Here is a 27785-nt window from a genome sequence, read left to right as displayed (position 1 = left end):
CAGTGATGTAACAGTTTCATCATACAACCAAAAAATAAAAATCAGTTGAAAAGAGCCTTCCTTATCAGATCGGTATACAGCAGAAATATATCTTACAAACAAACAAAGTGGACTTATCAAAGTACTTGAACATCCCCACATCAAAAAGACACTAAGAACATATCTGAGAGTACTTGCTGTTATTGAAATCTTCTAGTTTTTCAATGCCAGTATCAAATGATACAAAAGTGCATCTGAGACTAAGATATCAATTAGTACACATCCAATATCAATGAATGACTATATTAATGTAAATATAACTATATAAGTGTTAATGACAATAATTTAAAAAAAATATTCAGTTGAATCAATCCGATTCATCTTATTTTCAGATTCTCGTATATCTCTTCATCTTTCTCAGCATTGCATGGAATGTTCGCATGAGCACATGGTTCCACTTTGTCACCATTAGAGTGAATTTTCGCATGATCAGGTGTTTTGGCATTGCCAGCATTGCATGGAATGTTCGCAGTAGTACGTGTTTTGACATTGTCAGCATTGCATGGAATGTTCGCATGAGCACGTGATTCGACTTTGTCAGAATTGCATGGAATTTTCGCATGAGCACGTGATTCGACATTGTTAGCATTGCATGAAGCGTTAGCAGTGAATGGTGTATTATCATAGACATTACTATTAGTATTTCTGCAGGTGTCATAAACGCCACTCTGTATACCACTAGCCCGTCCGATGCAATCGTAATCATTTTGTTGGCTAGTTACTCTTAATTCAGCAAGACTTTCGGTGTTGCTGAAAAATAAATAAATTATGTCTAGTCAATCAATGAAAAACGTATGGTACACTATGAAAATTATGCACGAGCGATTAGTAACATTACCTAAATAGACTTCGTTTTAGTGTTGTCGTATTACTTGACTCTAGATAAAATCTTTAAGCTCGTAAACAATAAAAAAAGGACAACAATGCATTTTATTTACACTTTTTATTTATTTATTTAATTTTGAAACATGAGATTAAGAAATGTACATGGATAGAGATAGTGCAAAGTTTAAAGCTTCAGTACAACCCACACAATATTTTTTACTAGATTGCATGAAGCATATGTACACAACTCACGATGCAATAAAAAAAGGAATAATCAGTTCGAATGTATTTTTTCAAGAAACAAATTAAAATATCAATAAATAAAATGAGAACTTACCATCCACTTTTTTTTCTTTTTGCTAAAAAAATAAACACCATACATTAATATAAGAGATAAAGCCATTCTGTGGTCATATGATTGTAATATTTTTTCTGTCTATGAAGAAATAACATAAAAAAATGTGGTGCACACTGAATAACCCGCGTAGCGTGTTATTAAATAGTGTGCAACATATTTTTTATGTTATTTCGAATAGACAGAAAAATATTACAGTCATTTCCTATAATTAAGTTTTAAATTCCATTTTAAACCGTAAAAAATCTTGAAAAAGCGTTGATGACGTCACGGTTACCTGACTTAATTAGGTTTATGGGCTGATATAACGTCAGCCAATCAGAAGACGTGTTACATCCAAAATTAAATTATGGTATATTGACACAAACATTTGCTATATTCGTTAAAATATATATATATATTGTGACTGAGGGACCTTCAGAAACTTTAACTTAGTAAATGCATTGGAATGAGGTACACATATCAATTGTAGCGGGACATTTACTTACTTCCCCAAATATGCATTTCATATATAATACACTGTTGAATATTCATACTTTAAAAATTTCCCAAATCCATTCTATATTTTAATTAACAACTATTTGGACGACGATGTAAAATAATATGTTTGAAACTTGTAATCCTCTTTGAAGATGTCGAAATATGTCTTCGTCTTTTGGAATAACTTTGAACATATGATTAACATGTGATATCAATCAAAATTGGATCGTAGACATATTCGTGTTAGCCAGGTATATAATGACTACTGCAAACCAACAAATGTTCGCGAACGATTTTTTTTTGCGACTTTCGAGAGTAGAAAAATATCGCTCTTATTCTTGTAATTGAGATATTTCTTAATTTGTACTCGTCATGAACATCACGGAAAAATTTATTCCATTTTTCAACATGCATGAGACAAGATTCTGAAGGATATATCTCGGCCATTCATCCAAAATCTGCAGAAAATGGTTCGTCTTACTTTTCGTGTGTAAGTTTTCTAAAAGGTTACCCTCTGTCTGGTTCTCGCTTCGAATGCAACACGATTGTACTAATTGTATTTGTGGACTACTAATCAAATGTTTTAAGTAGGGTTATTATTTCCTTTGCAAAAAGTTATTTACAAACACTAGTCAACTTAATTATTTTAAATTACTGTTGGTCATCTCAACGAGATTGATTTTCTTGCTTGAGCCGGTACTGCAAAAGTGAGAAAATCAATATAGTCGAGATGACCAAAGATAATCTGTTTATCGCAATGTTACCTATGACGACGTTATTTATTTCATTGACAACGGGCATGTGCATCCTTACTTTCTAGCGATAAGTTTATATATCACTCCAATGTGCTGAGAAAAGAAATGATCAGTCTGTAAGATCAAAGGGAAATTTCGACAAATAGCGATAAATCTATGTATTTGTTGATATCAGTTGATAAATTACAAACACTTACCAACTTTACCAAGTCTTAATCTGCGAAATACAAATAAAGCTATACACGTTATGAAAACAGTTACAACAATGCACGCAACTGCAACACCTCCAAAAAGTGCAGATGAGACCGTATTTGATGTTTCCTTTTTGACCTGTAGATGTGCATCTACAAAATACAAAGTGAGTTTATAACAAAAAAAGAAAATGACATTTTGTGCACTGCATTAGTTTTAATTTTAGATTCAACATTACATACGTTAGTATTATTTGCACAACGTTCAGCATTTGTTGCAATGTTCTTCAACTACTTATTTTATTTGGCCTTTTAAACATTTTTTGATGGTCTGGCGTAAATGTAAAATTAAAGTCCTTATACCTATGATGAGTTCATTTGACACATTCCCCATTTCTATTATCAATGTTTTACAAAATTTAGGGAATTTATAGTAAATATTAAGAGAGGCAGTACATGAAACCATTAAATTTATTGCCAGGAAAAAGAAAACCAGAAAACCTGATGGTTATGAGACCAGAATATGAAAATAAAAGGGAGAAATGATAGACCAACATCTAACCTTACCTGGACATATGTCTGGAAAGCAAGCTTGAATGTCTAATGCAAGTCCTATACATTCAGAGCCCCCGAAGTACGGTGTCGGGCTATCACATTCCCGGATTCGGTGTTTGGAACCGTTACCACAAGTTGTATTGCATGGTTGCCATTCTTGCCATGCACTCCATTGTCCGTCAACTGGAAAGTGTTGTTTGATATTATTAACAAACATCATATGGTAAATTTTAAAAAATACAATGTGAAGGAATTTATCATTCCGATATTAGAAATCTGTTGGATTACAGTAAACAATAACTGGCTAACAAAAGAAAATATACATGCTAACAATGATATATCAAAAGGGACACGCTTTCGTCAAATCTGAATTAAAATTTCCCTACAAGAATCAATCCAGTTTAAAAATAACGAAGACTACTTTTAATTTAGTTTTTTTTTTTTTTTTTTTTTTATAATAACCAATTTTACTTTACTAAATGCACATTTCGAAAATTGATAAAATGTAAATGGTACTTAGGTTTATTATACCTTAACTTTACATTCCGCTATAAAGATAATGTCCTCTTACTAAATAATTGTATGACCATGTTGAACGCATATATCAATCGAACTAGAGATGAAAGATACAACAGGAACAGTTAAGTCTGACTTATATCTTGATCTATATGTAGAAAGCGACAATGAGGTTAGTTTGAAAAGATATCTTAACGACAGAAGAGATGATTTCAGCTTCCCATTTATTAACTTTCAATTTCAATGTAGCAGCATTCAAACAGAGCCTGCATACAGAGTATATATCTCCAAATTGCTACGCTTTTCGCGGGCTTATATCTCATATCATGGTTTCTTCTAAGAGGGTTTATGTTCACAAGGAAGCTATTAAACTAAGAGTTCCAAATGGTCGAAGCCATCACGAGTTAAAGGAACATTATGGAATAACCGTTTCACGAATGATAACGGATATGCTCCCAATGTCGTAACAACAGTATACTTTCTTCTTCACCACGAACGTGACCTACCGAACTAGGCTATTTCCCAAACTCGAAATAACATGAGCAACTCGACAGGAGGCACATGTGGAGTAGGATATGCTAACCCTTCCGGAGCACAAGAAATCGACCCCCTTTTTGGTGGGGCTTGTGTTACTTAGTCTTCATGTATCTTTGAAATGTATTTGTGTACTATTATTTAACCGTTTGTCTTTTTTTTTGTAGCCATGGCCTTGCTCGTTTATTATCACATGACAAGCATATTTCCCTTTGAAAATAATTACTTAGTCGGATAATCGATTGGTAAAATGGAACATGACATTACTTTTACAATTCTCGGTGTTGCAAGAACGACTTTCTATTGTTGACCCATTGCAGTAACGTCCCCCGTTAGATGGCAGAGGAGCATCACATTTCCGATTTCTATCCTGAATTCCTCCATTACAGGTTGCACTACAAGTATCCCAGGATGACCATTCACTCAAGTCACCATCAACTAAAAATACGGATAATGAGATAGTACTTTATTTTTCAGCACCAACAAATCAACCCAAGCATGCATTTCATAGATTACTTGTTAAGAGTCATAATTGCAAAGACTATACCGATTTTTCATGTGGTCTGAATTATTGAGGGAAAACAGTGGTTTTCGTTTGGTTATGTGTTACATATTTGTTTTTCTTTCATTTTTTGTACATACATTTGTTTGTTTATGTGTTACATATTTGTTGTTCGGTCATTTCTTGTACATACATTAGACCGTTAGTTTTCTCTTTTGAATTGTTTTACATTGTCATTTTCGTTTTTTTTTATTACTGACTATGCGATATGAACTTTAATCATTGTTGAAGGCAGTACGATTAACTATATCTGTTAATTTCTGTGCCATTTGGTCTATTGTGGAGAGTTGCCTCAATGGCAATCATACCGCATCTTATAAAACATCATTTTCCTCAAACAGAGAAACCCTTATATCACACCATCATGCCTTATTTTGTTAGGTCTTTCTTAATCATTTAAGTCCACAAAGCCGTCAACAAGTAAGTTGTTTCAAGTAAGACATGTGGGAATAACGTAAGCATTTTGAAAATAGCGTCTTCATTAACAACACACGTTTGCATTTCAATTGTTTTATGATGTCAGTTTTGAGAAACTGTTAGTCTTGACCATCATGGTTTTTCAAATAGTTCCCGTTCAAGAACCATTACGCATTTCTACGTTGGTAAAGTATCATTCCGTTTCATATTAGTAAAAAGAAGATTATTAAATTCTTTACAATGCCCAAGAAAAGTGTTAATTTTCTATTTTTTTATTTACATTTAGCATGTTAATTTGTAGAATCCCGGTCATAACTTGCAATTCATTTTCAAATTTTTCAATCATAGCACATGTTTCAAAGTTGTGGCAAAACTGATATTTATTTCAATCCCTTCACTAAAGATTGAAGACAAATTATAATAACTGAAAAATTTTCTTAGCATAATATATACAATATACATACTAGGACATTCATGGGTATTACAAGTATCTGATTCTAATGTATTGCCATAACAATACTCTCCGCCATAAGACGGAGGAGGATTGTCACATCGTCTACCTCTTGTCCTATTGCCGGAACCACACGAGGTCGAACATAAACTCCAAACTCCCCATTCTGACCAGGTGCCAATGACTAAAAGACAGTTTGATTTTATTACAACAATTTCTAAAAACGTATCTAAAGCTCAGTCATTACAGTTTCAGCTATAACTAATGAAATGCATACTGCATCTTATACGGCATGGACTTTATTAATAGTATAATGCCATACTGTGACCTGTAGTTGTTAACTTCTTAGTTTTGCTTAGTCTTTTGTGTTCTATGTTGTGTCCTGTACACTACTAATTGTATGTATTTCTTTTTTAATTTTTAGCCATGCCATTTTGAGTTTATTTTCTATCTATGAGTTCGACTGTCTTTCTGATATCTTTCGCCCCTCTTTTCTTAATCATTTGGTTTCTTGTTGGAAGTTGTATCATTGACAATTATACCACTTATGAATTTGTATAGTAAAGTAGAGCAAAGTAACTCATGAATTTAGGTTTGTTTTGTGTTTTGTATACACATAAAGAACCAATTCCTGACAATCACACTTAATGGTTTTTACTTATTAAAAGTTATACACAACAAAAGATGCAAAATTTGTTTTAACTTTAAAAACGTGTGATGCTAAAAAAATCATCTGAACTGATTGATGTAAACTTGTTACAGACAGCGCAACGGATACAATGACACTTTGTAGAAACGAATCACTCACCTGGACAATTAGTCTCGGCGCATATTGATATTTGATAGGTCATCCCTGAACATGCAGATCCACCAGTAGAAGGATATGGATTATTGCAATAACGCGTACGTTTCTGTACACCACCATCACAAGTTGCATTGCATTCTGACCACTTACCCCACTCTCCCCAACTTCCGTCAACTAAAAAGATAAAATACAACAAGTGAGATAGCTGTGTCGGTAGATGTCCACACAAAAAAATAAAACCTGTATTACAAGATGTCACTACTAAAACACGAAATTATCTGTTAAATTAAGAGTGCATCAGGTTGCTTTTGTATTTTGAAAGTTATCATTTGTTAACTTAAGATGGTAGCTACAGAAAGTACTGATTCAATTGAAAGTGATGTAGTCTACAAAATGGTTCCGCCATGAGTGTTTAATTAGTCAAGATCTGTATCATATTTGTTTCGTCTTTTAAAACCTTTTTTTTCGGTAACTTTTTGTGCTATAGTACTATTTAACATCTTGATATATAACCTCTGTTTATTTTATTTGAATCACTAAGTATCTTGAACAGACATACATTTTGTGAAATGAGAAACGAAAGAATAAAAAATTGGCTCAAACTAGCAATTTGAAATGTTTCAGTAAAGGGAGAAGGTTTTGTATCTCTAAAACGTTAAATCCCGCTGCAACTAATTGCACCTGTCCAAAGTCAGGAATCTGATGTTCAGTGGTTCAGTAGTGTTTCTCGTTTTTCCTTTTTAAATAAATGGTATCGTTGTTTCCCCAGTTTGAATGGTTTTACACTTGTCTGGTAATTTGTTGAGCCCTTTTTAGCTTGTTTTTCGGTGTCAGCCAAATCTCCGTGTTGAGGGCCGGACCTTGACCTATACTTGTTAACTTTCAAAAAATGTTATTATGATGGAGAATTGTATCATTGGCACTCATAAACCATCTGCCTAAGTCTAATCAAATATATTTGTCACAGAATATATAATTGTTACAATTATAAATGTTTGCAAAATAAGAAACCAAAAAAAAAAAGAACGATCACAAACTGAAAAAAAAAATGGCACATACTTTGGCGTTGTTAATTTTATTTTCATTACTCTCTTGCAACACATTTAAGAATAGACATAGTGATTGTCAAAATTATCGATTGTACGACAAATAACACAAACAATAGAAAAACATACCTATACATCTTGCAATGCTACAGTTAAGTACTTCGAACGACTTTCCATTACAGTATGCGCCATTTGATGATGGTACCGGATTATTACAGATTCGGGATCTCGTTTGATGGCCAGAATCACAACTAGAACTGCATTCTGTCCACACCGACCATGATCCCCAGTTTCCATTCACTTTCACAAAAAAATGTTCAATTTTTAAATTTCAATCAATAAGCAGGTAAATCGTCCAATAAATCTTGAAAAAGATACATTTATTTACCAACTAAGGTGACATATCGAACCCTTACATCACGACTTGTCACAGATTGTCACATACTTGTAGTTTGAAATTTTCACTTACTATAATATCTGAGGTAGATTGCTTTCCTCAAAGATAATTTTAACATAAGTATAAAAACAACTGAAAAAAAAAACAGCAACCAAGAAACAGCAAGCATCTTTATGAAATCATTGTATATAAATGTATCGAGATTGTACTAGTACCTTGAATATATTTACAGCAAATGTAAAGGATATATACAAAAAATATCTTAAACACACACAAGACAAACATACCTGTACACGTTGTAAAGCTGCAGTTTAGTACTTCGAACGACTCTCCATTACAGTATTCACCATTGGAAGATGGCAGCGGATTATTACAGAGGCGGGATCTCGTTTGATGGCCAGAATCACAACTAGAACTACAAAGTGTCCACACTGACCATGATCCCCAGAATCCGTTTACTGTTAGCAAAAATAAAAATGCTGAATATGAATTGCAATCACAACAAAATATCGATAATATGACCAGAAGAAATAAATTGAAATAAGTCAATTAGTCAATTGGACATAACTTAAATTATGTTTTAACATTTTATCATTTATTAAGCTGTGGTTTCATCTGTTAAACCTTTTGATTTTGCCATTTGAAAAAGGACTTTCCGTTTTAAATTTTTGGTGTTCGATACTTTTGTGATGTAACTTTTAGCCAGGTAAGATTATAATTAAAACAAAACATACAAAACGGCTTATTACTATTGTCACAAACTTGAAGTGTACTATACTTATATCTTATAATATCTAAAGGGATGGCTACATAGATGGTAAGAAATACACAATTTAAACTAAACCAAACAACACAAATAAAAAAAAAACTGAAATAAACAACAAAAACAGCAAACATCGTTTCTTTATCATGTTAATTCATATAAATATATTTTGAGATTTTATTTCCACCTTGAATCTACTTACAACAAAACATTAAGAATATATTAATGCTCGTTACAATACAATTTATTCACACAACAGACAAACATACCTGTACAATTTGCAATGCTGCAGTTGAGTACTTCAAACGACTTTCCATAACAGTACGCACCATTTGATGATGGTACCGGATTATTACAGAGACGGGATCTCGTTTGATAGCCAGTATCACAACTAGAACTGCATATTGTCCAGTCTGACCATGATCCCCAGTTTCCATTAACTTTAAGGGGAAAGGGTTAACAACTAATTTGCATTCTGAACATTTTCTTAATAAAAAAAACCAAAAAGCTTGCCACAAAATCTGAAATAACTGCTAATATTAATCACATGTCTATAGATTATTTGATGTCATAGCATACCGTCACTATTTATCAAGGTAATGCGATATGTCTAAAATTTACATAACTACATAAATTGGCATAAACTAAATAACAAATGTATTGCCTGTTTTCATGATAAGTTCACAAAAAGTAAAACAAACAACAACAAAATAAATAAAATAAAATAAAAAGGACAACCAGCAAGCACCCTATCTATGTTTTGATCAATGTATTGATATTTTGTTTCATCTTGAATATGTTGACAGCAAATGTTAAGAATACGTTCATTAAGTGTAGATCAAACGATTATTATACAAGAGACAGACTTACCTGTACACCTTGCAATGCTGCAGTTAAGTACTTCAAACAACTTTCCATAACAGTGCGCACCATTTGATGATGGTACCGGATTATTACAGAGACGGGATCTCGTTTGATGGCCAGTATCACAACTAGAACTGCATACTGTCCAGCCTGACCATGATCCCCAGTTTCCGTTAACTTTCAGCAAAATAATGTAAAATAAGTTAGAACATGTTTTCCAGAACGAAAACTTACCAATACAAATTACAATTAATGTTATATATTTAAGTGTACTCGAAATTAACTCATATTCAATAATTCGCAAATTTATTCATACACTCGTAATAATGTCTTTACTATTTCATTCGTCTAAGTGCGTTATAAACCAAATGTCTGATACCATTTGTGTCATATAAAGTTTTGAGTTTTTGCATTCAAGTTGATATTTGCTGCTTCATAATTGGGTCTTCAATACTAAGATGAAAATGATTATAATATGTCGTAAACGTTTAATTTATTCCCCTAAAAAAAAATTAAAAAAATATAGGTTTAGGAATAATATACCTAGACAAAAACTGCCAGTACATGGTTGCGTTTCGTTTGAGTCACCAGTACACGGTAATCCATTAAATGCTGGCGAAGGAGAGTCACACAATCTTGTTCTTTTTCTTGTACCAGAACCACAAGAGGAAGTGCAAGATGACCAAGTGGACCAACATCCCCAATTACCATTTACTGTAAAATATATATATCATACAGTTCTAAAACGTATATTTGCGCTGCTAGTGACAATGCACGCTGTTTAAATATGAATTTCCCAAATCTTTCCGAATATACAGTTTACACGCTTTAGTCAATGTCAAAATAATAATGGTAATGTCTGTATCGTAAGTAAAAAATTGATAATTTGAAAACATTTGCCAATCTAATGCACAAAAGCATACTACAATACGCATGCTAGACTAACAATATCTTCTAAATCAAAATCTGCTTTTATTAGCATTTCTATAGAACTTTGAAAAGAAACCAGGTAATTTCTTTTTTCCATTAATTCCAAAAGAATCAAATAACCGGCAAGCATCGTATGGATAACGTGTATCACCAACCACTTTACGCAAACGCAATATTGACCCATTTTCAAATATAAATTAGACACAATTTCAAATATTAATCATAACAAAATAGCAGAAATTATTATGTAACCCAATGAAATGCAGTACATTGTCGATATATGTAAATAGTAGCTGAAAAGCATCTTTTCCTAAAGTTTTCAGATAAAAAATATACAATTATTTTGCAATATTTTAAGAATTGCAATAACGTTAACCGTGACAAATTTAAACGTATTGATTATTTTGTATTACCAATATTATTTCATCTGATCGGACGTAGCTTACATTTAAATTTACATACGAAGAGTCTATTTAAAGTTGTGTGTGATATGGATGATTGCTGTTGTATTAACTATTGGTTTCTAATCACCTATCAGTGTCACCAAACAGATATACAAAAGTATATAGGATAAATAACAGGACACATCATTTATGATTTTATCCCAATACACCTGTCTTTACATAGACTGGTCTTTAATAAAAAATACCGGTCAAACCCCGCGCAGTCAGGAGAAATAAGTCAAATAATACTAATTTAACCGTTATTATATAACATACATTATTGCCGTGAATATGAATTTATATACCTGTTAGTCAAATGCGTTTTGTTTAAAAATACTTTTTACTTTTTTAGTGTTATGGAAAATGTTGTTTGTGCTGTATTTAGACCCTTCTACAACGATTTTTTTTTAACATGCACACGTATAAAAATTGCGGGTTAAATCCAACGCAATCATAGGTTTGAACGTAGTTTCCAATTTAGAACAACTGATGTTCTTTAACCCTGCTCGTTATATATATATATATGAAGTACCAAAAAAATAAATGATTGATCATATTGCTAGTAAAAAATTCATTTCAAAAAGAGCTGAACTAAATAATCACAACACGTAACACAATGACTTAACACATATTGACCAAGATAAAATTTTAAAATAAAAATTCAACTAAAAGTACATAGGCGATAACACCTTAAATAATAAAAAAATGTATATATTCCAGAACATTGTCGAAACATTTCTTATCTAAGAGTAGATATGTAACAATGAAGTATATGGTAAAAACTGCAAGAAACAGTTCTTGGTTAAAATGTCTAACCGACAGAGTACATGAATGATGAGTGTGTAACTATTTAAAACTCTTCTAGGGTAAAAAAGCTTCTGTTAAAATCTTTTCTACAAGTGTACTGAAAATTACTCTAGAGACTGTTCTTGAACAGTTATTCTATCAAGTATTTTAGGAGATTTTACAACTAATTATTATAATATTATTAATATTCAGTAATAGTATATATCTATTCACCACCATATTGTCCTGTACATCTTACACCAACATCTTCACCATGGTTACAATTGTGGACGCCCCATCCTGGATGTCTGCAATTAGCAATTCTCAATTCTGTACCTTCGCAACCCATATCGTCTAACCATATTGGGTCTGATCCACCACCTGCTGTGTACACTATAGGCATGGACGTCCTTTTTTCAAATGATTAATTTAATTAATTTAATTATTTGTTCAAATACCTGAGTGCAAATGCAAACCTTTTTAGAAGCTTCTGTGTATTTGGAGTGCATTCCTGACAGTAATTATGAACAGTATTACCACGAATAAGCGTAATGCATAATACTAAATTGATTGACACATGTACATATTTGTAAATGGCATAAAAGGGGGACGGTATGCAAATGCTGAGAAATTTTAAAAGTTTAAATGATCTAATAGAATTGTATGTTCGATACATATCTAAAAAATGGTGTTCATGCAATATAATATGTAATGATATATTAATCTAATGATAAAAAATATATCAGCAGTGACATGGAAAATGTTGACATAGTTAAACGACTTTTTTCCCACAAATGAATGCTACAGTTGAACGATTAAAAATACCTGCATGTAGAATATACAAGTAGAAAAGAAGGCTTTTGTTCACTATTAATACACAAAAGTATTCAAAACAAAGAATTTTTGTGTATAATTGATGGGAAAACACGTCAAACAGTATCCAGAGTATTCGGTCACAATGGTGTTGTGTTTACGTTTGAAAAAGAAAGATGCAAAGTTTATGCTTGGGCTAAAGATAAATCAACCAATGAAATTCAACAAATATAAAACCTTACCTTTAATACTTTGTTAGGAATACGTTGAGTTTTATGACATTTAATATTGGAATCGTTCAGTACATAAACTGAATATAGACAGGCATACTATTAACCTAAATACGGTAGATTTCTTGGATCAAATCATTATAAGATACCATCATCTCAGCACGTGTTTAAAGTGTTCTTTTTTTATATAAAAAAAAATAGTTCTACTACATTCAAGTCTGGCGACCATGAAGTCATATCGTTTATTTTGTTCCGAGCTTCAAACTCTTGGTTTGATTGTGCACGATTGACAGGGGCGTTGCCATCCTGCCCACCGATGTTCATCAAGTATTTCGTGGTATTTAACGGGATTGACATAGCCTTCTACAGAAGAAAATATGTCGACGCAATTCAAGCAAATACAACCAAAATCATGACTGTATATGTTGTTTGTGATGTCCGCGGTTGAAAAAGGTTCAGCCTTCACCCTCGTCTCTTTTTCACCATAAATAAACCTGTTCATCATGTGTTCTTGAACAATTCAACAATTATGTTTTTGACATCCGTTGACAGTTGCTAACCTTTTTCTACATATTTTTTTATTTACCTTTTTCAACGATTCTTTAATTGAAAACGACAACAAACGTCACATGACAGTAGCCCATGTGCTGTACAATGCATAATCATCAGTGACGTGAATGACATGGGGCAATGCCGTTTAATACTTAGTCACCTGTAAGAACGTAAACACAACGCCATTGTGACCGAATATTTTTTGCACGTCTCAGTATATAACAGATTCTAAAAACCATTAGTGTGTCAGTTTTTAGATAAATAAGAGGAGTGTTACACATGACCATAACAAATGCATGTGTTATAAAATATACGTAAACGAAAGAGAATCTGATATTTATCACACAAAATGATATGGTCGCATAACGCTTAATGGCGTATGTAAAGAAATCTTGCTTTTAAGTTTCCGATATACATGCAGCCGTTATTCAATGTGACGGACTGACTGATGGAAACACAAATTGATGGACTGATATACCAAAATATCATTTTTCCTGTATCCGAGATGGTTTAACTGTGCTTGCTTACCTATAACCAAGTTGTCTACAAGCTACAACAGCATCTGACGTATCGAAATTATCATCACATATTGTTCCCCATTGATAGTTGTGATAAATCACGATGCGTCCTTCTTCTTGATTATTTCCCCCAATTAGTCTGATAGTACCTGTATAAAAATATCCGAAGACTTTCAAAATGTACATATCCTGTAAACTAGGTTGAAAAATCTTCAAACAAACTGAAGATGAAAATACATTTCTTTTTATATTGCTATAATAATACAAATAATAGAAAAGTTCATTTTGATTTTTTGATAAAAGAGAATATGCACTTTGCAAATTTAAACGAAATAGATACAATTACATTTATACATTTGTACACAACCAAAGATCACACATTCATTCATATTAGCTAAGATCCTTTTTAAAACAGTCTATATAAGTGAGAAAAGGGAACTTTTCAAATATTTACTTTTATTATGTATTCTTATGATGTAAGCAAATAAAAACTTATAAGAATCGATTTTTTGCTATTGTTTATTTCTAATTTGGTATGTTGTATAACGTGCTAGGAATATGTAGTGTTATGGCAATAAAGATTTGATTTGAATTGCATTGAATTTGTAAAGTCTAATTTCCGTCATTTACCGTTAACAGACGTGAAATGGATTCTTATAAGTTGTTATTCGCTTGGAAGTAACTTCCAGTTAACTTCAGATCTGTTCTGTGTTTTCTGTGTTTTCTGTGTTTCGATTATTAGTTTTTTGTAAATTTCTGATTATGTATGCCTTTTTCAACTGATATAGTGTGTTCTTATGTTGTACTGTTATGCCACTGGTCAAGGTAAGCCGTTAGTTTTCTTTATTGAATTGGTTTGCATTTGTCATTTCGGTTGCATGTAATAGCGTTGGATGCGGTTTGGGGTTTTCTCATTGACGAATGCATTACCGGGACATGGAATTGATAATCTTGTACATTATTTGGATTATTGTGGTCAGTTATCTGATTAAGAGTATACCACATCTTCTTACCTTTATATCATTAGATAACACTGAGAATATGTAAAAACAATGAAATATTTCAAATCTCTATTCTCTTGAATGGGAACCATCAACCAGTCTTAAATCACCTATTGCTGACATTTTTTGGTTATTACAAAACGGACTATTATAGGAAACAGACAAACTGAACAATGCTTAATAAATTCATGTATTTGGTTTTGATGTTATATTTGTTATTCTCGTGGTGTTTTGTCTGTTGCTTGGTCCGTTTCAGTGTGTGTTGCGTTTCGGTGTTGTGTCGCTGTTCTCCTCTGATATTTAATGCGTTTTCCTCGGTTTTAGTTTGTTACCCCGATTTTGTTTTTTGTCCGTGGATTTATGAGTTTTGAACAGCGGTATACTACTGTTGTCTTTATTTAAGACCTTCTTACATTCACCGATAACTTTTACTGTTAAGTTTCTCGATGAAAACATTAGAGAGAACAAACATAAGACGAATACTAACTTTTTCAAAACACCTTTAGAAATTAGAAAATGTATATCATGTAAATTATTCTGGAAGTATAAAAAATGCAATAAACGCTTAAACATAACTACTTACCATCAGGCTGTCCATTAGCAACACGGGTACAGATAAACAGTGTTGTGGATAAAAGGAAAAAATTCCACATATCAGTTTCAATATCCCTGTATGAGTAATTACATTAAAACCGTATAATATTTCCACCAGTAATATTCTATTGTTAAAAAGAAACATTTTAATATTCCCCCTAATTACATCTTCTTTTCATAAATGTATGTACATGTAATTTGTTTAATATTTATATGAGTAATACACAAAAACACTATTTATTCTATATATTGTATTTTGATTTAAACTGACATTTTCCTTTTCTTCTCATACTTTCCCCGAGGGTATCACCAGCCCAGTAGCATGCACATACGGATTTTTTGTGTTTTTAAAATTTGCTGTAACAAAATATTAGAAATTATTCTGAATTAAGGAATGTATCTCCCTCATGCAAAGCTCTGATTCCTTTCACGGATTTGGCTATACTTTTTGAACCTTTTGGAATATAGCTCTTCATCTTTTATATAATCTTTGGATTTCAAATATTTTGTCCACGGGCATCACCGAATAGACATGTATTGTCGAAATGCGCATCTGGTGCAAGAAAATTGGTACCGTTTATTTTATAACTACCACTGGGTCCATGCCTCTGCTGGTGGACTATAAGTCCCCAAGGGTATCACCAGCCCAGTAGCTAGTACTTCGGTACTGGCATGAAAAAACGTATTTTTTGTTTTATTAAAATTTGCTGTTACAAAATATTAGAAATTATTATGAAGTAAGGAATGTATCTCCCTCATGCAAAGCTCTGATTCCTTTCATGGATTTGGCTATACTGTTTGGTCCTTTTGGATTATAGCTCTTCATCTTTTATATAAGCTTTGAATTTCAAATATTTTGGCCATGAGCATCACTGAAGAGACATGTATTGTCGAAATGCGCATCTGGTGCAAGAAAATGGGTACCGTTAATTTTATTATTCGTAGAAAAATGCACCACACAATAAAAACAAACACTGGAACTTGGCAAAAAATCAAAATATATATATTTTTTTAATGTCTTCCTTTTGTTTTCTAACATTATTTTTTTTAGACGTGGTGGACATGAAGTATAAATACCAATTACCAACTTACAATATTGTCGAAACTATCAAGTAGGAGTACAAGTATAATATACAAACCAATTTAAGGCTTCAAAATAATCTCTAAGTACTTTTTTTCTGTTGAACTAATATGAGAAAAAAAGGTAATATCGAAATAAAAAAAGAACTAAATTACAAAAAAAATATAAATTGTAAGAAAAACATTTTTTTTTACTAGGGAGAAACATACTGTAGGTCCATTTTATTTCATATTTGTGATCAAATTATTTAACAATTGTGAATGGCAGTCAGCAGGATTTACGAACATCAGTTATTCGACCTGTTAGTCAAATGCGCTTTAAAAAAAAAAATTGTTCACTCTCTTGGTCTTTTAAAAAAATGTTGTTTGTGCTGTATTTAGACCCTCTACAAGTAAATTTGTTTTACATGCACATATATAAAAACTGTGGATTTTATCCAACGCAATCATCAGTTTGAATATTGTTTTCAATTTATACTTGTTTATTTTTATTTCGTTTGGGCTTGTTTTATATTTGACATGTACCTGTAGTTTTGAAAAGGTCCACCTTAATTGACGTGTGACCTTAGTGTTAAAATAATCGCCTATTAATGATTTTTTTTTGAATTTGAATCATAGAGGAGTCTTTTGATTGCTATAGCATGTTACAGTTATGAATATTAACACTGTATATAAAGCTTTCGCTGCTTACTTGAGACTTTTGAATCAGTTTTTTTCTGTTCTTACAATATTAAATACAGACTGAATTGCAAATGTCATGCAAAGGAATATTACTTGCAGAACTTGCAATGATAGTTTTTACTTGTAAATATACTAGATATGTTACCATAGATTAATATTAGATACATCATGTATACATAATATCGAAAGCTTAACTAATGAAAATCTGTATCTGACTGTGTTTACAGCATTATATAAACTACAGTGAAAGTCATGTGTGAGGAGTACAAAAAGGAAGGGTTAAAAAATCAAACAATTTAAATATTTAAGAAAAGTGTTGCCGAATAATATGTCAGTAGATATTTAGAAATACAATTTATGCAAGTCTCATGCAAGTTGTATTTTGAAAATTCAAAACTTGTTATGCTCTTTATATATTAGTAGTTAGGAGAATTTGTCTTGAATGTATATACTAATTATTCTTGAAAATAGTACATACACTCATCATAGATACATGGATTCAAATTTTATTTCTACAAAAGACGCATCATTGACGCTCGAATCAAAAATGTTTAACAGGCCAAATAAAGTACGTAGTTGAAGAGCATTGAGTACCGAAAATTTCTAAACGTTTTGCCAAACACAGCTAAAGTAATTTAATCCTGAGGTAAAAAAACTTCGGTATTTCAAAAATTCAGACTACAAAATATATTGAGAAAAATAGTTTTTTTATACTTTATTTTCAAAATTACTTTTATATTAAATGTTTTTGAAACTGTTTATTTTGTATACATGCATTAATACTATTGGTACTTTACCTTAATATTTGTATTATATTTATCATTAAGTCAGAAATATTTGTTAGATTGATTACTATTTTAGTCTCCAGTACTTTCTTGAATGATTCAGCAAATTCTGATTTGCTCTTTGTTAGTTGTTCAGAGAATTACTTGTGTGTGCTAACACTTTGCATATGCTATAGATACATTCTCGAAGAGCCGATCATGAGCGTGATTAGTATATTAAACTTTCATCCAAGAATAACTTGGAATATGACGAATGAGATTCATTCTAGTAATGGAGCCTGAGGCTCAAGAGGATGTAAAAGTTACCTACCATGTTTTGGGGGCAGAGTACAGTGCCAAGTAAGTAAACTGGCCATTGTTATAATATAGTACGTTTCTGTGTGTTACATTTTAATGTTGTGTTTCTGTTGTGTCGTTGATCTACACCCATGTTTAATGCATCGTCCTCAGTTTTAGTTTGTAACCCGGATTTGTTGTTTTATCAATCGATTTATGAGTTTTGAATAGCGTTATACTACCGTAGCCTTTATTTGCCCATCCCAATTGATTTTTGTTGCACAAAAAACTTTGAATCATAATTAGCACAGGTAATAGCTGCAGTGGTTATAGCTAGATCAAGGATTTTAACCTCTTTTAAACGAGATGCCTTGTTACACATCTGGGAATGAATACTATAGCTACATCCTCTCTATCATCATGCTCCATATTATAATTACTCTTATCCTTCATATTCCAAGTTATACTTAGATGAGAGTCCATTGTTGTTTTTTTATTATTCAATCTCTGATTTCCAAACATTATAATTTTAATACTAGTAAACGCAGTCCAATTGGTTACCCAAATTAATAACAAAAACTCCGAATGTGAAGAAAATACAGTTTCATAAGTAGAAAAATGTGGTTTTAACATATTGTTTAGCTCCTTCTAAATGACAAGCGCATAACATTCCACTATATTGACAGCAATGTGCGAGCAATATCAACAGACATGTGAAAAAAATTGAGACATAGGTGTCAACATTGTATTCAAATCTTTATAACTATAATAATAAATGTATACATATATGAAAAAAGAAAATGTGCCAATGAGACAACTATCCACAAAAGACCAAAAATGACACAGACATTAACAACTTTAGGTCACCATACGGCCGTCAAAGCCCATGCCGCATAGTCAGCTATAAAAGGCCCCGATAAGATAATGTACAACAATTTAAACGAAAAACTAACGGCCTTATTTACGTAAAAAATTGAACGAAAACAAATATGTAACACATAAACAAACGACAACCACTGAATTTACAGGCTCCTGAATTGGGACAGGCACATACGTAAATAATGTGGCGGGGTTAAACATGTTAGCCGGATTTCAACCCTCCCCTAACCTGGGACAGTGGTATAACAGTACAACATCAGAACGAAGTAAAGGATTAACTCATCAGATGGACAAAATACAAGTGGAAGTGGCCGGGTACTAATAAATCCCGACACAAAAAGACACAATGAACAGATCTACTACAGTTAACTAACAGCTAGTTCAAAGCCACTAAGATCTATTTAAAAAATCATGCATCTAAGACTAAAAGATTTCAACAAAAGAAAAAAGATACGTAGATGATTTTGAGATCTCTATATAAAGACACAACACAAACATAACAATATCTACATTTATAAATAAAATCATATGTTGCACAATACACTTAATCGCCACCTATTCCATTCCAGATAAGTTCTAAAATTACACAACTTTTTCATCAAGTTCAAGCTATCTGGGACCCTGTTAAAACAATTCGCCATGCATTACTGCAGTATACTTTTTAATGAGACCTGTTTAAACTACCGTAAATACTTCAAACAAAATATTTGTTTACGTCAATTTTAATTTCGAAAAAAGTTGATCATACCGTATTAAAGTTTCTTATGGATCGCTTTTTAAAGTTTTCCCTCCCTAAACTCTCTACTGATGACCTCTATTTTCGGCGGCATGACCCAAACAGGAAGTTGTATAAATGACCTTTGATAACTAATTAGGTCGTTAGTTTTCTCGTTTGAACTATTTTACATCGAGTCACTTCATAGACAATGCTTATTGGCTATACTCATGGTTAGGTGCCTTACGATTGTCTCTAGTTTTAATGTCTGTCCATTTTAGTCTATTGTGGATAGTTGTCTTGTAGTCAATAATAATACTTATTCTTTTTATTTAAAATGGGTTAATGCCACAACAATTGAGACCTAGCAGACGAAATTTAATACAGCAAAGGTAATATATTCCCGAGGTAGAAAAGCCTTAGTTTTTTTCCAAATTTCAAAAGTTTGGTAAACAGTTTATTTATAAATATGAACATATCAATAATGATTCATGTTAGCACATGCTGACTACTGGGCTGGTGAAACCCTTAGGGAAGGGTGGTACTGGTTTAGATACATTCGCATATAAATTATATAGTATTTTAAATATATATATCTAGATATAAAAATAAAGTTTGTATAATAATGTTTCATTAGTAGCATTAGTGGCGTTTGTTGTTTGTGCTACAAACGAACAAAGTCAATATTTGGGAAGTACCAACCCTACTGTATGAAGTATGATGTATTGAATATGTAATTATATTTCATTCATTAAGGTAACACGATACCGAATGACGTTACGCCACGAGTTATCGTTCCTGACGTTATCGAATAACGTTCAAACATGTATACAAGCCAATGGAGCAGGTTCTGCAATTACAAAGTGATCTTAAATAATAAAAAAAAATAATTTGGTAACTATGTGACATTTTTAACGGAAACTTTTTCTAGATGCAGAATGCCAAGTGTTTTGATGCAATACGTAACAGTTAACTTATTTAACATAGATTGCTTTATCGTTTTTCTGCAATTCTTCTGCTCATTGTTAACCTTTAAAAATGTATTACTTTACTTTTAAATATTCTGTTTCTTAAATATTTAAGCATCTGCACGATTTAACTATATATGTTCTTACGCATTACGGACTTGAGTTTTGTCACTTTATTTTATTCTTGGTTTATTTTTGCAATAAATACTTATGCATGATGCACGCCGTATCCCCATGAAATTTTTTTTTGAACGTAGAATTCTTATCTATAGAAACTTAGGACGATGTGTAAAAAAAACGGAATTGTACAAATATTAATTCGTATAAAAATGGTCGTCAAAACACCGCTCGGCCAAAATTGAAAAAAGGTTATCACCTGGATGAGAATTCGAATAGAATAGGCGAAAAAGAACCATTCATCGTACAGCCAGACTTTGAAAACCATGCAGAAAATAGTTTGTTAGTATGGAATGTAAAAAAGTGGTTTAACTTTGATATTTTGCCGAAAAACTTTCCCTGTGTTCCAAGTATAAACAGTCTCTGCAATTCATTGGTCTGTAGAGAGTGAATCCGAACATTTAGTATATAAAGTGCTAGCTTTGTAATCATATAGAACAAATCTACACGGGACAGACATCAAATTCAAAATGAGGCTTGAGAAAGTTAACGAAGACTGAGAAATACATGAGAACTTGATTCGGCAAAAAAGAAATTAAAATCAATTCAGGGCTAGTTAAAGTCTGATTAAAGACAGCTCCATGTATCCACTTGCGTATATAAACGCAAGTTTATAGTCAGGACTGGTTTCGTGACATTTTTTACAAGCAAACGACTGACTAACTTTTTATTCAAACAACAGAAAGAGTCTTGTTCCGTAGTGAGGACAAATACATTTTATTTTTCTGACACTGTACATAATTTTTATATTTTGATTTTATTCTACGAATAACACCTAAAAGGTAACAAAGGAATAGAAATTGTCACTTGGTCTTCTCAGTTCGACCGACAGTAAAATGCTTCCAAAGTGAGGCGTCCATTTGGCGTGCGGGGTGTATCAACTTTGCAGTCACATCCGGTCAGAATGGGGACTTTAAATCCGATTCCTCGAATAAAGAGAGTACTATGCTCTTTGAAAATCAAAAACAGTTGCAAAAACTCTTTGAGGTGGCCTGTTGCAAGATAAAATATCTGTCCCTATCCAATTTACCCTCATTTTCCAGTGTCATTCCAAATTTACTCAACCATAATCCCGGAACGCCTCTATTACATAACCGACCAGAAATATTTATTGATATTTTGTTCTCGCCCATACATGTTACATGCATGATCTATTTGTCACTGGACGTAAAGCAAACTGCAATCAATCCTACAATTAACCACCGTCACTTGAAACTTTAGTTGTTAAAATTAAAATCATTGCCTCTAATTTTTTCTATTTAAAAGAAAATAGTTTACGAACATTTACGCAAAAAGAAATATTTACGTTTCCGCTTGCTCATTATGGAAGTGGGGTAACATGAGACTAGTAAAAGTACAAGTATAGATAAAGCAAACAATTATATGGAACATTTTATTTTTACAACAGTTGCCTGTTAAAATGATAAATGGATGATATGGGATATGCAGTTTATAAGAAAGCAATCTGGAGCCAAGACTCAGTGTTGAAGACCGTACATTGACCTATGACGGTTTACTTTTCTAAACTGTTATTTGAATGGAGAGTTGTCTCATAGGCACTCACACAACATCTTCCTATATCTACTTAACGACAACAAAACATTTGTAGTATAAGTATCACACTAACATTTCAGTCTCTAGTAAATATTTGTTTAAGTCTTAAAACTTTTATTCTTCGGTAGAAAATTCAAACCATAATGAAATTAGGTGGTGCGGGAAAATTGCCAATTTATCAACTTTCCACCAAAGACAAAATTACGGAAATGTTAGTTTGCTTACATTGCTACTTCATTTTAGATCTTCAAATAACTAATTCTTTATATGAACTAGATATTCAAGTATGATGTTTTGTCACCAAAATCCTAATAGGCACGTATCATCATATTGTGTCACTTGTGTCCATTTAACCGTCAATACCGCACTTGGTATATAGGGTGTTTACGGCTAATTATTTGGCACTACAGTCTTTTTGCTTCGGGTTTAAATTATGTACATGGTGTTACAACATATATTAAAGCTGGGCATATCTTCTAGATTTTCTTTATTTTTGTTCATGGCAGGTTGCTTGATTAGGCATTTTGATAAAATATAAAAGGCACGCGGACTTCAGACTCCGGCTTCTATCTGATAAATGTGGAATTTCAAGCTGGAACCTTTATATTTCGCAGTTTCTTTTACTTATAAAGAATACATATCTGATCTCAAGATTTGTTTTGTAAATAATTTTCCACAAATGACAGACATTTTGTGAAATGTTGCGTACAGTTTGCAATGTTTGTCTTACTTGCTGAGCAACCAACTGACACATTTACACCACACAGTGTACGCTATACTTACGTATGTAGCAAATTAAGAATATGATCGAGTTCTGAAATATCCTTTGAGTTTTATTATTTTATTTTTCAGAATGTGTATTTTATCAGAATCAGAATTTTCACTCATAATTTTCACTCATAATTTTCACTCACAATTCATAACTCACAACTAACAGAATGTTCAACCTTTTTTTGACTGGTGCATCAAATGTGTCTTTTATTAACAACTGTTTTCAATATTGTATTGTATCGTCCCGAACATGCATGAACTATTTGCCATTGAATATTAAACAACCATCAAAAACCGAGCAATTATAAAACTGTTAACTAGATCAAATTGTTTTAAGTTCTCTTTTTCTGCATGGATGAAGCGATGACACCACCCTGATTTTAATTAAATTTTAGAATTTAGATATTATTTGAATATTATCTTATTTAAAAAAAATACGTGAATTTAACGTGTACCTACTTTCGGTGATTCATGAACTAGTCTATTATAAGATTCACGTGGAACCAACCAGCAAGTTTCAAGTATATATAAAAAAAGAAGAAGATGATGTATGACTGCCAATGAGACAACAATCCACAAGAGACCTAAATGACACAGAAATTAACAACTATAGGTTATCGTACGGCCTTTAATAATGAGAAAAGCCTATACCGCATAGCCAGCTATAAAAGGCCCCAAAATGACAATGTAAAACAATTCAGACGAGAAAACCAACGGCCTTATTTATATAAAACAATAAACTAGGTTGGTCCCCTCCGTAAAACATTCAGTATGCCTTCGGAATATACAAATGTCAACCAAGAATTTCAATAACGGCCGGGAAACAGACTACACATAAACAAACCACAACCACTGAATTACAATATGCTCGTTTGGTGTGAAAATCAGACAACATTATTGTTAATTCATTTTAGTGAAATTTCCATGAGCGGGACGAAATATGTCATATTGCATTACTAGGAAATTTACGACACCCGACAAGGGAAATGTAAATAAAATAAACACCATTCAGATTCCGACACATATTTTATTTTCCATTTCTCTAAGTAAGAATAACGTTACACTCTGTATTCAATAACGTCACACATTTTCAGCCAAATTCTAAGGGTAACAATCAACTTTGAAGCCATTTATCTAAAAAAACAAGGATGGTGACATATAAGTTTCTATACGTGTATGGATTCAGTATGCAATCCTGGATATTATGTTAGTTTTTTGTTTTTCTCCGTATATCAGAACATAGCCATCCATTGGAAAATCTAAAAAAGTAAGCCGAAAAATAGGCATTTCCTACCTAAGTAAATTTGTCGCCAAAATTGACGTTTTCTCATGAAAATACAAAGAAAACAAAAATGGTGACCCCAATTTTTTATTACATATTCCAATGTAACTCGATTCAAAGAACACGTGTGCCAAAAAGTTTGAAAATCGGGAGATATGCCATTCGGTATCGTGTTACCTTAAATGTAATAAAAAAATACAAACCATAAGCAATTATACTACCAATTTTCAAAGTAACAAAACGCAATGACAATAGCAGTGCATGTAGTATACAAATACATTAAATAACATTTCGAAATATTTACTTAATGCGCACAATCTTTTCCGATGATCTGATTGAATGTAAACATGCATAAGTATATCACCAAGTTTCCTCTTGAATGATTAGCAAAGGAAATTTATAATAAATAATATATATTCAACGTATAGGATAATGAAATTTTAAATCATACGCATAATAATTCTTTATAAGTTTATTCATCATTGAAACGCAGTTGAAAGGATTTAAAAAAATAAATTTAAATGAATTATCATCAAACATACATGTCAAGGAAGATATTTATTTTACTATTTGTATTGCGTTATTTATATGTATTAACTGTTTATGTTTAGAATAAATGTGTACTTAGTTATGTATTACTGTTGCTTTGCAATTCGGTTAATATTTGAGTTACAATTAAGTGTTGTTTTTGTCAAGAAAAGAGACGAACAATACAGGAGGAAAATATACTGACAACGATTTGATAAACATGACAAAACGACACACAATAGTACACAAAACAAAACATAAACACAGTAAAGATTCATCAACTCTTTGGAAAGGTGAAGAGATCATATACCACATGCGGCATTCGTCGTGTTAGCCCCAGTTGTATATCACATTAGCAAAGTGTCCGGATTGTTTGACTGAAGATGTGTAGTTTCATATTATAAAAGTTATATATGTTGTTCAGTATTCAATGTTTAGATGCCAAGAACTATAAGAAAACACTGATCAACCCTTTCTCTTTTACAACTAACATATAAACTTTGAAACAATGAAAAAAGATGAACATAATTTAGGACGAAACCCTTGCTGAACTAAACATTAAATTCGAGAACTGAGTACATATCTATTTTAATCATAAATGTATTTCAAACATTCAAATGATATACACATGTTCAATTGAATGTAATGATTGCATCTAAATATTGCAAATTCAGATTTGCATAGAATTTATGTAGCAAAAAGTAAAAGTACAAAAATACTGAAATCTGAGAAAAATTCAAAATGAAATGTCCCTTATAATGGTAAAATACATCACACAAGTAGACAACAACTGTGGTATTCGTGACTTGGAACTAAGAAGTCAAAAATGGCGGATTGAACCTGGCTTTCTTAGCGCTCAACCTCTCACATGTATGGCAGTTGCATCAAATGTCATTGAATATATACAACGATGTGTGCACGGACAGCAGAATAAATCACATAGAACATCAGGTTGTTTTAATGCACGTATATATTCAACTTTTACTCGTTTTTGCATATATTATAGACGACTTTCATAGGTTAGATGATAAACAAATAAACATGATAAAAGTGAATTAATAATCTAAATTCCCAGTTTGGTACATTCTTAACCCATAAAATGTTGATTGCAGTCCCAAATTATTACAAAGAAACCATACTATATCAATATGGTGACAGGATTGTAGCAACGATCAATGTGTGCTGCAATATTTTTCGCATCTTGATAAAACTTATTGTCTCTCGATATTTCCGCATTCATGTTGAACATATGATGAAGAAAAAATTGACTTCACATTTATAAGGCAAACTTACAAAGCTAACTGAATGTAAAACTTACAAAGCTAACTTAATGTAAAACTTACAAAGCTAACTAAATGCAACTTAAATAATAATCTCAACTACTTGTTTACGATAATATTGTAAAATATTGTATCTGTTATTTTGATTGAAATCCAATTTAACAAATGGAGCGCAAAAGTTTGTAGTATTCGAAAGAGTTGAAATAAAATTAAAAATATAAAAAAAATAAGCAATGATAATGATATGAAAGTGATAGTATTGATAGAAAGTTTTATATATACAAAATACTGTCAAATATAATATTTACTTACGTGTTAATAGAGTCATCGATCTTAACTATTATTTATGTATAAAACTTAAAGAAAACTTCCTTGTTTATATAAAGAAAACGGGGATTCACAGGGATCATATTTGGAACGTGACTTGATGATTGGTAGATGTGCTTAATAAATCATGTTAATGTAAACCGAACTTGCTTCATCTGTATTTTCCATCGACTCAAAATATAGTGAAAATAGTTAGTGAATTTAGAATATACATATATCCGAGTTGTATCCTAATCATGCTAATGCTATCTATGCTGGTTGAATGTTTTAAAACAAATTTAATTTTTTTTTAATATTAGAACAAATTATTTAAGAATTATTGTTAAAAAAAACAACCAAAATACAAGCCCACAATTGCTTCTGACGGAAAGCAAATATCGTACTACACCTTGCATTAGGCGCTACCGAATTTTGATTTTATTGTTAGCATTTTATTTGTCATTATTATAACTCTTCTGTTTAATAATAACTATTGTTTATAACTATAACTATTCTGCCTAAATGTTCTTATATACGCTGGGTTATCTCAAGGATCTAAAAAATATTGTGCATTTCCATTCACCTTCTTATTTAAATCAGAATAAAAAAATAAACCGATATATGTTCTTGTAATTAAAACTTTACAATAAAATGAGCTGTTTTAAGATTCAGTAACCGTTTCAACACCCCCCCCCCCCCCCCCCCCCCCCCCAGAAAAAAAATGTGTTAGACGTTCGAATTCCTAGTTTGATTTAAAATATCCTACATATGAAATTAAACTTAATTAGACAAAATAAAACCAATACAACTCACTTGAAAGTTGGGTTTGTATTGTGATGTTTGAACATTTTGTTCTGTTTCGACATTTCACAAGCCGAGAGTTTTGTCATTGATGTTTATCGTACATCTTTAAAAGAATCTACAAATTCAAGCATAACATAATTTTTTATGTTTCGGTAATTGTAATCCATTAAATGATCAATATGTTGTGTACAGCTGTTTAAGTAGTTGTTTATGTTCATGGATTTGTTTCAATGTTCAACTTTGTACTGAATAGTTGGAGAGTAAAAAATGTATTACC

General features: G+C 31.8%; 1 protein-coding gene across 1 annotated transcript; it reads right to left on the bottom strand.

The window, feature by feature from the left end:
* Positions 1-356: 356 nt before the first annotated feature.
* On the bottom strand, positions 357-26730 carry LOC134717955 (A disintegrin and metalloproteinase with thrombospondin motifs adt-2-like). The gene is made up of 16 exons (XM_063580456.1): positions 26711-26730; positions 15412-15497; positions 13838-13976; positions 11949-12124; positions 10099-10269; positions 9562-9732; positions 8961-9131; positions 8216-8386; positions 7661-7831; positions 6489-6659; positions 5694-5864; positions 4518-4688; positions 3213-3383; positions 2652-2798; positions 1202-1223; positions 357-789 (listed from the first exon to the last, which is right to left on the bottom strand). Exons 2-16 carry the CDS (start codon positions 15479-15481, stop codon positions 357-359), a joined length of 2526 nt encoding a protein of 841 aa, XP_063436526.1. The 5' UTR covers positions 15482-15497; positions 26711-26730.
* Between the last annotated feature and the right edge of the window lie 1055 nt (positions 26731-27785).

Source organism: Mytilus trossulus, chromosome 5 (assembly GCF_036588685.1).
Source record: "Mytilus trossulus isolate FHL-02 chromosome 5, PNRI_Mtr1.1.1.hap1, whole genome shotgun sequence".
NCBI classification, from domain to species: domain Eukaryota; kingdom Metazoa; phylum Mollusca; class Bivalvia; order Mytilida; family Mytilidae; genus Mytilus; species Mytilus trossulus.
This window is presented reverse-complemented; position numbering and strand designations above follow the sequence as displayed.

Bases quoted from the DNA above. Each gene is read 5' to 3' on its own strand.
- LOC134717955 (XM_063580456.1), bottom strand. From the start codon at position 15,481: ATGTGGAATTTTTTCCTTTTATCCACAACACTGTTTATCTGTACCCGT. The intron at 7,832-8,215 runs GTATGTTTGTCT...TTTTTGTGAAAG, and splicing joins CAGCTTTACAACGTGTACAG to TGAATGGAAACTGGGGATCA. The intron at 6,660-7,660 runs GTATGTTTTTCT...TTATCTTTTTAG, and splicing joins TAGCATTGCAAGATGTATAG to TTGACGGAAGTTGGGGAGAG.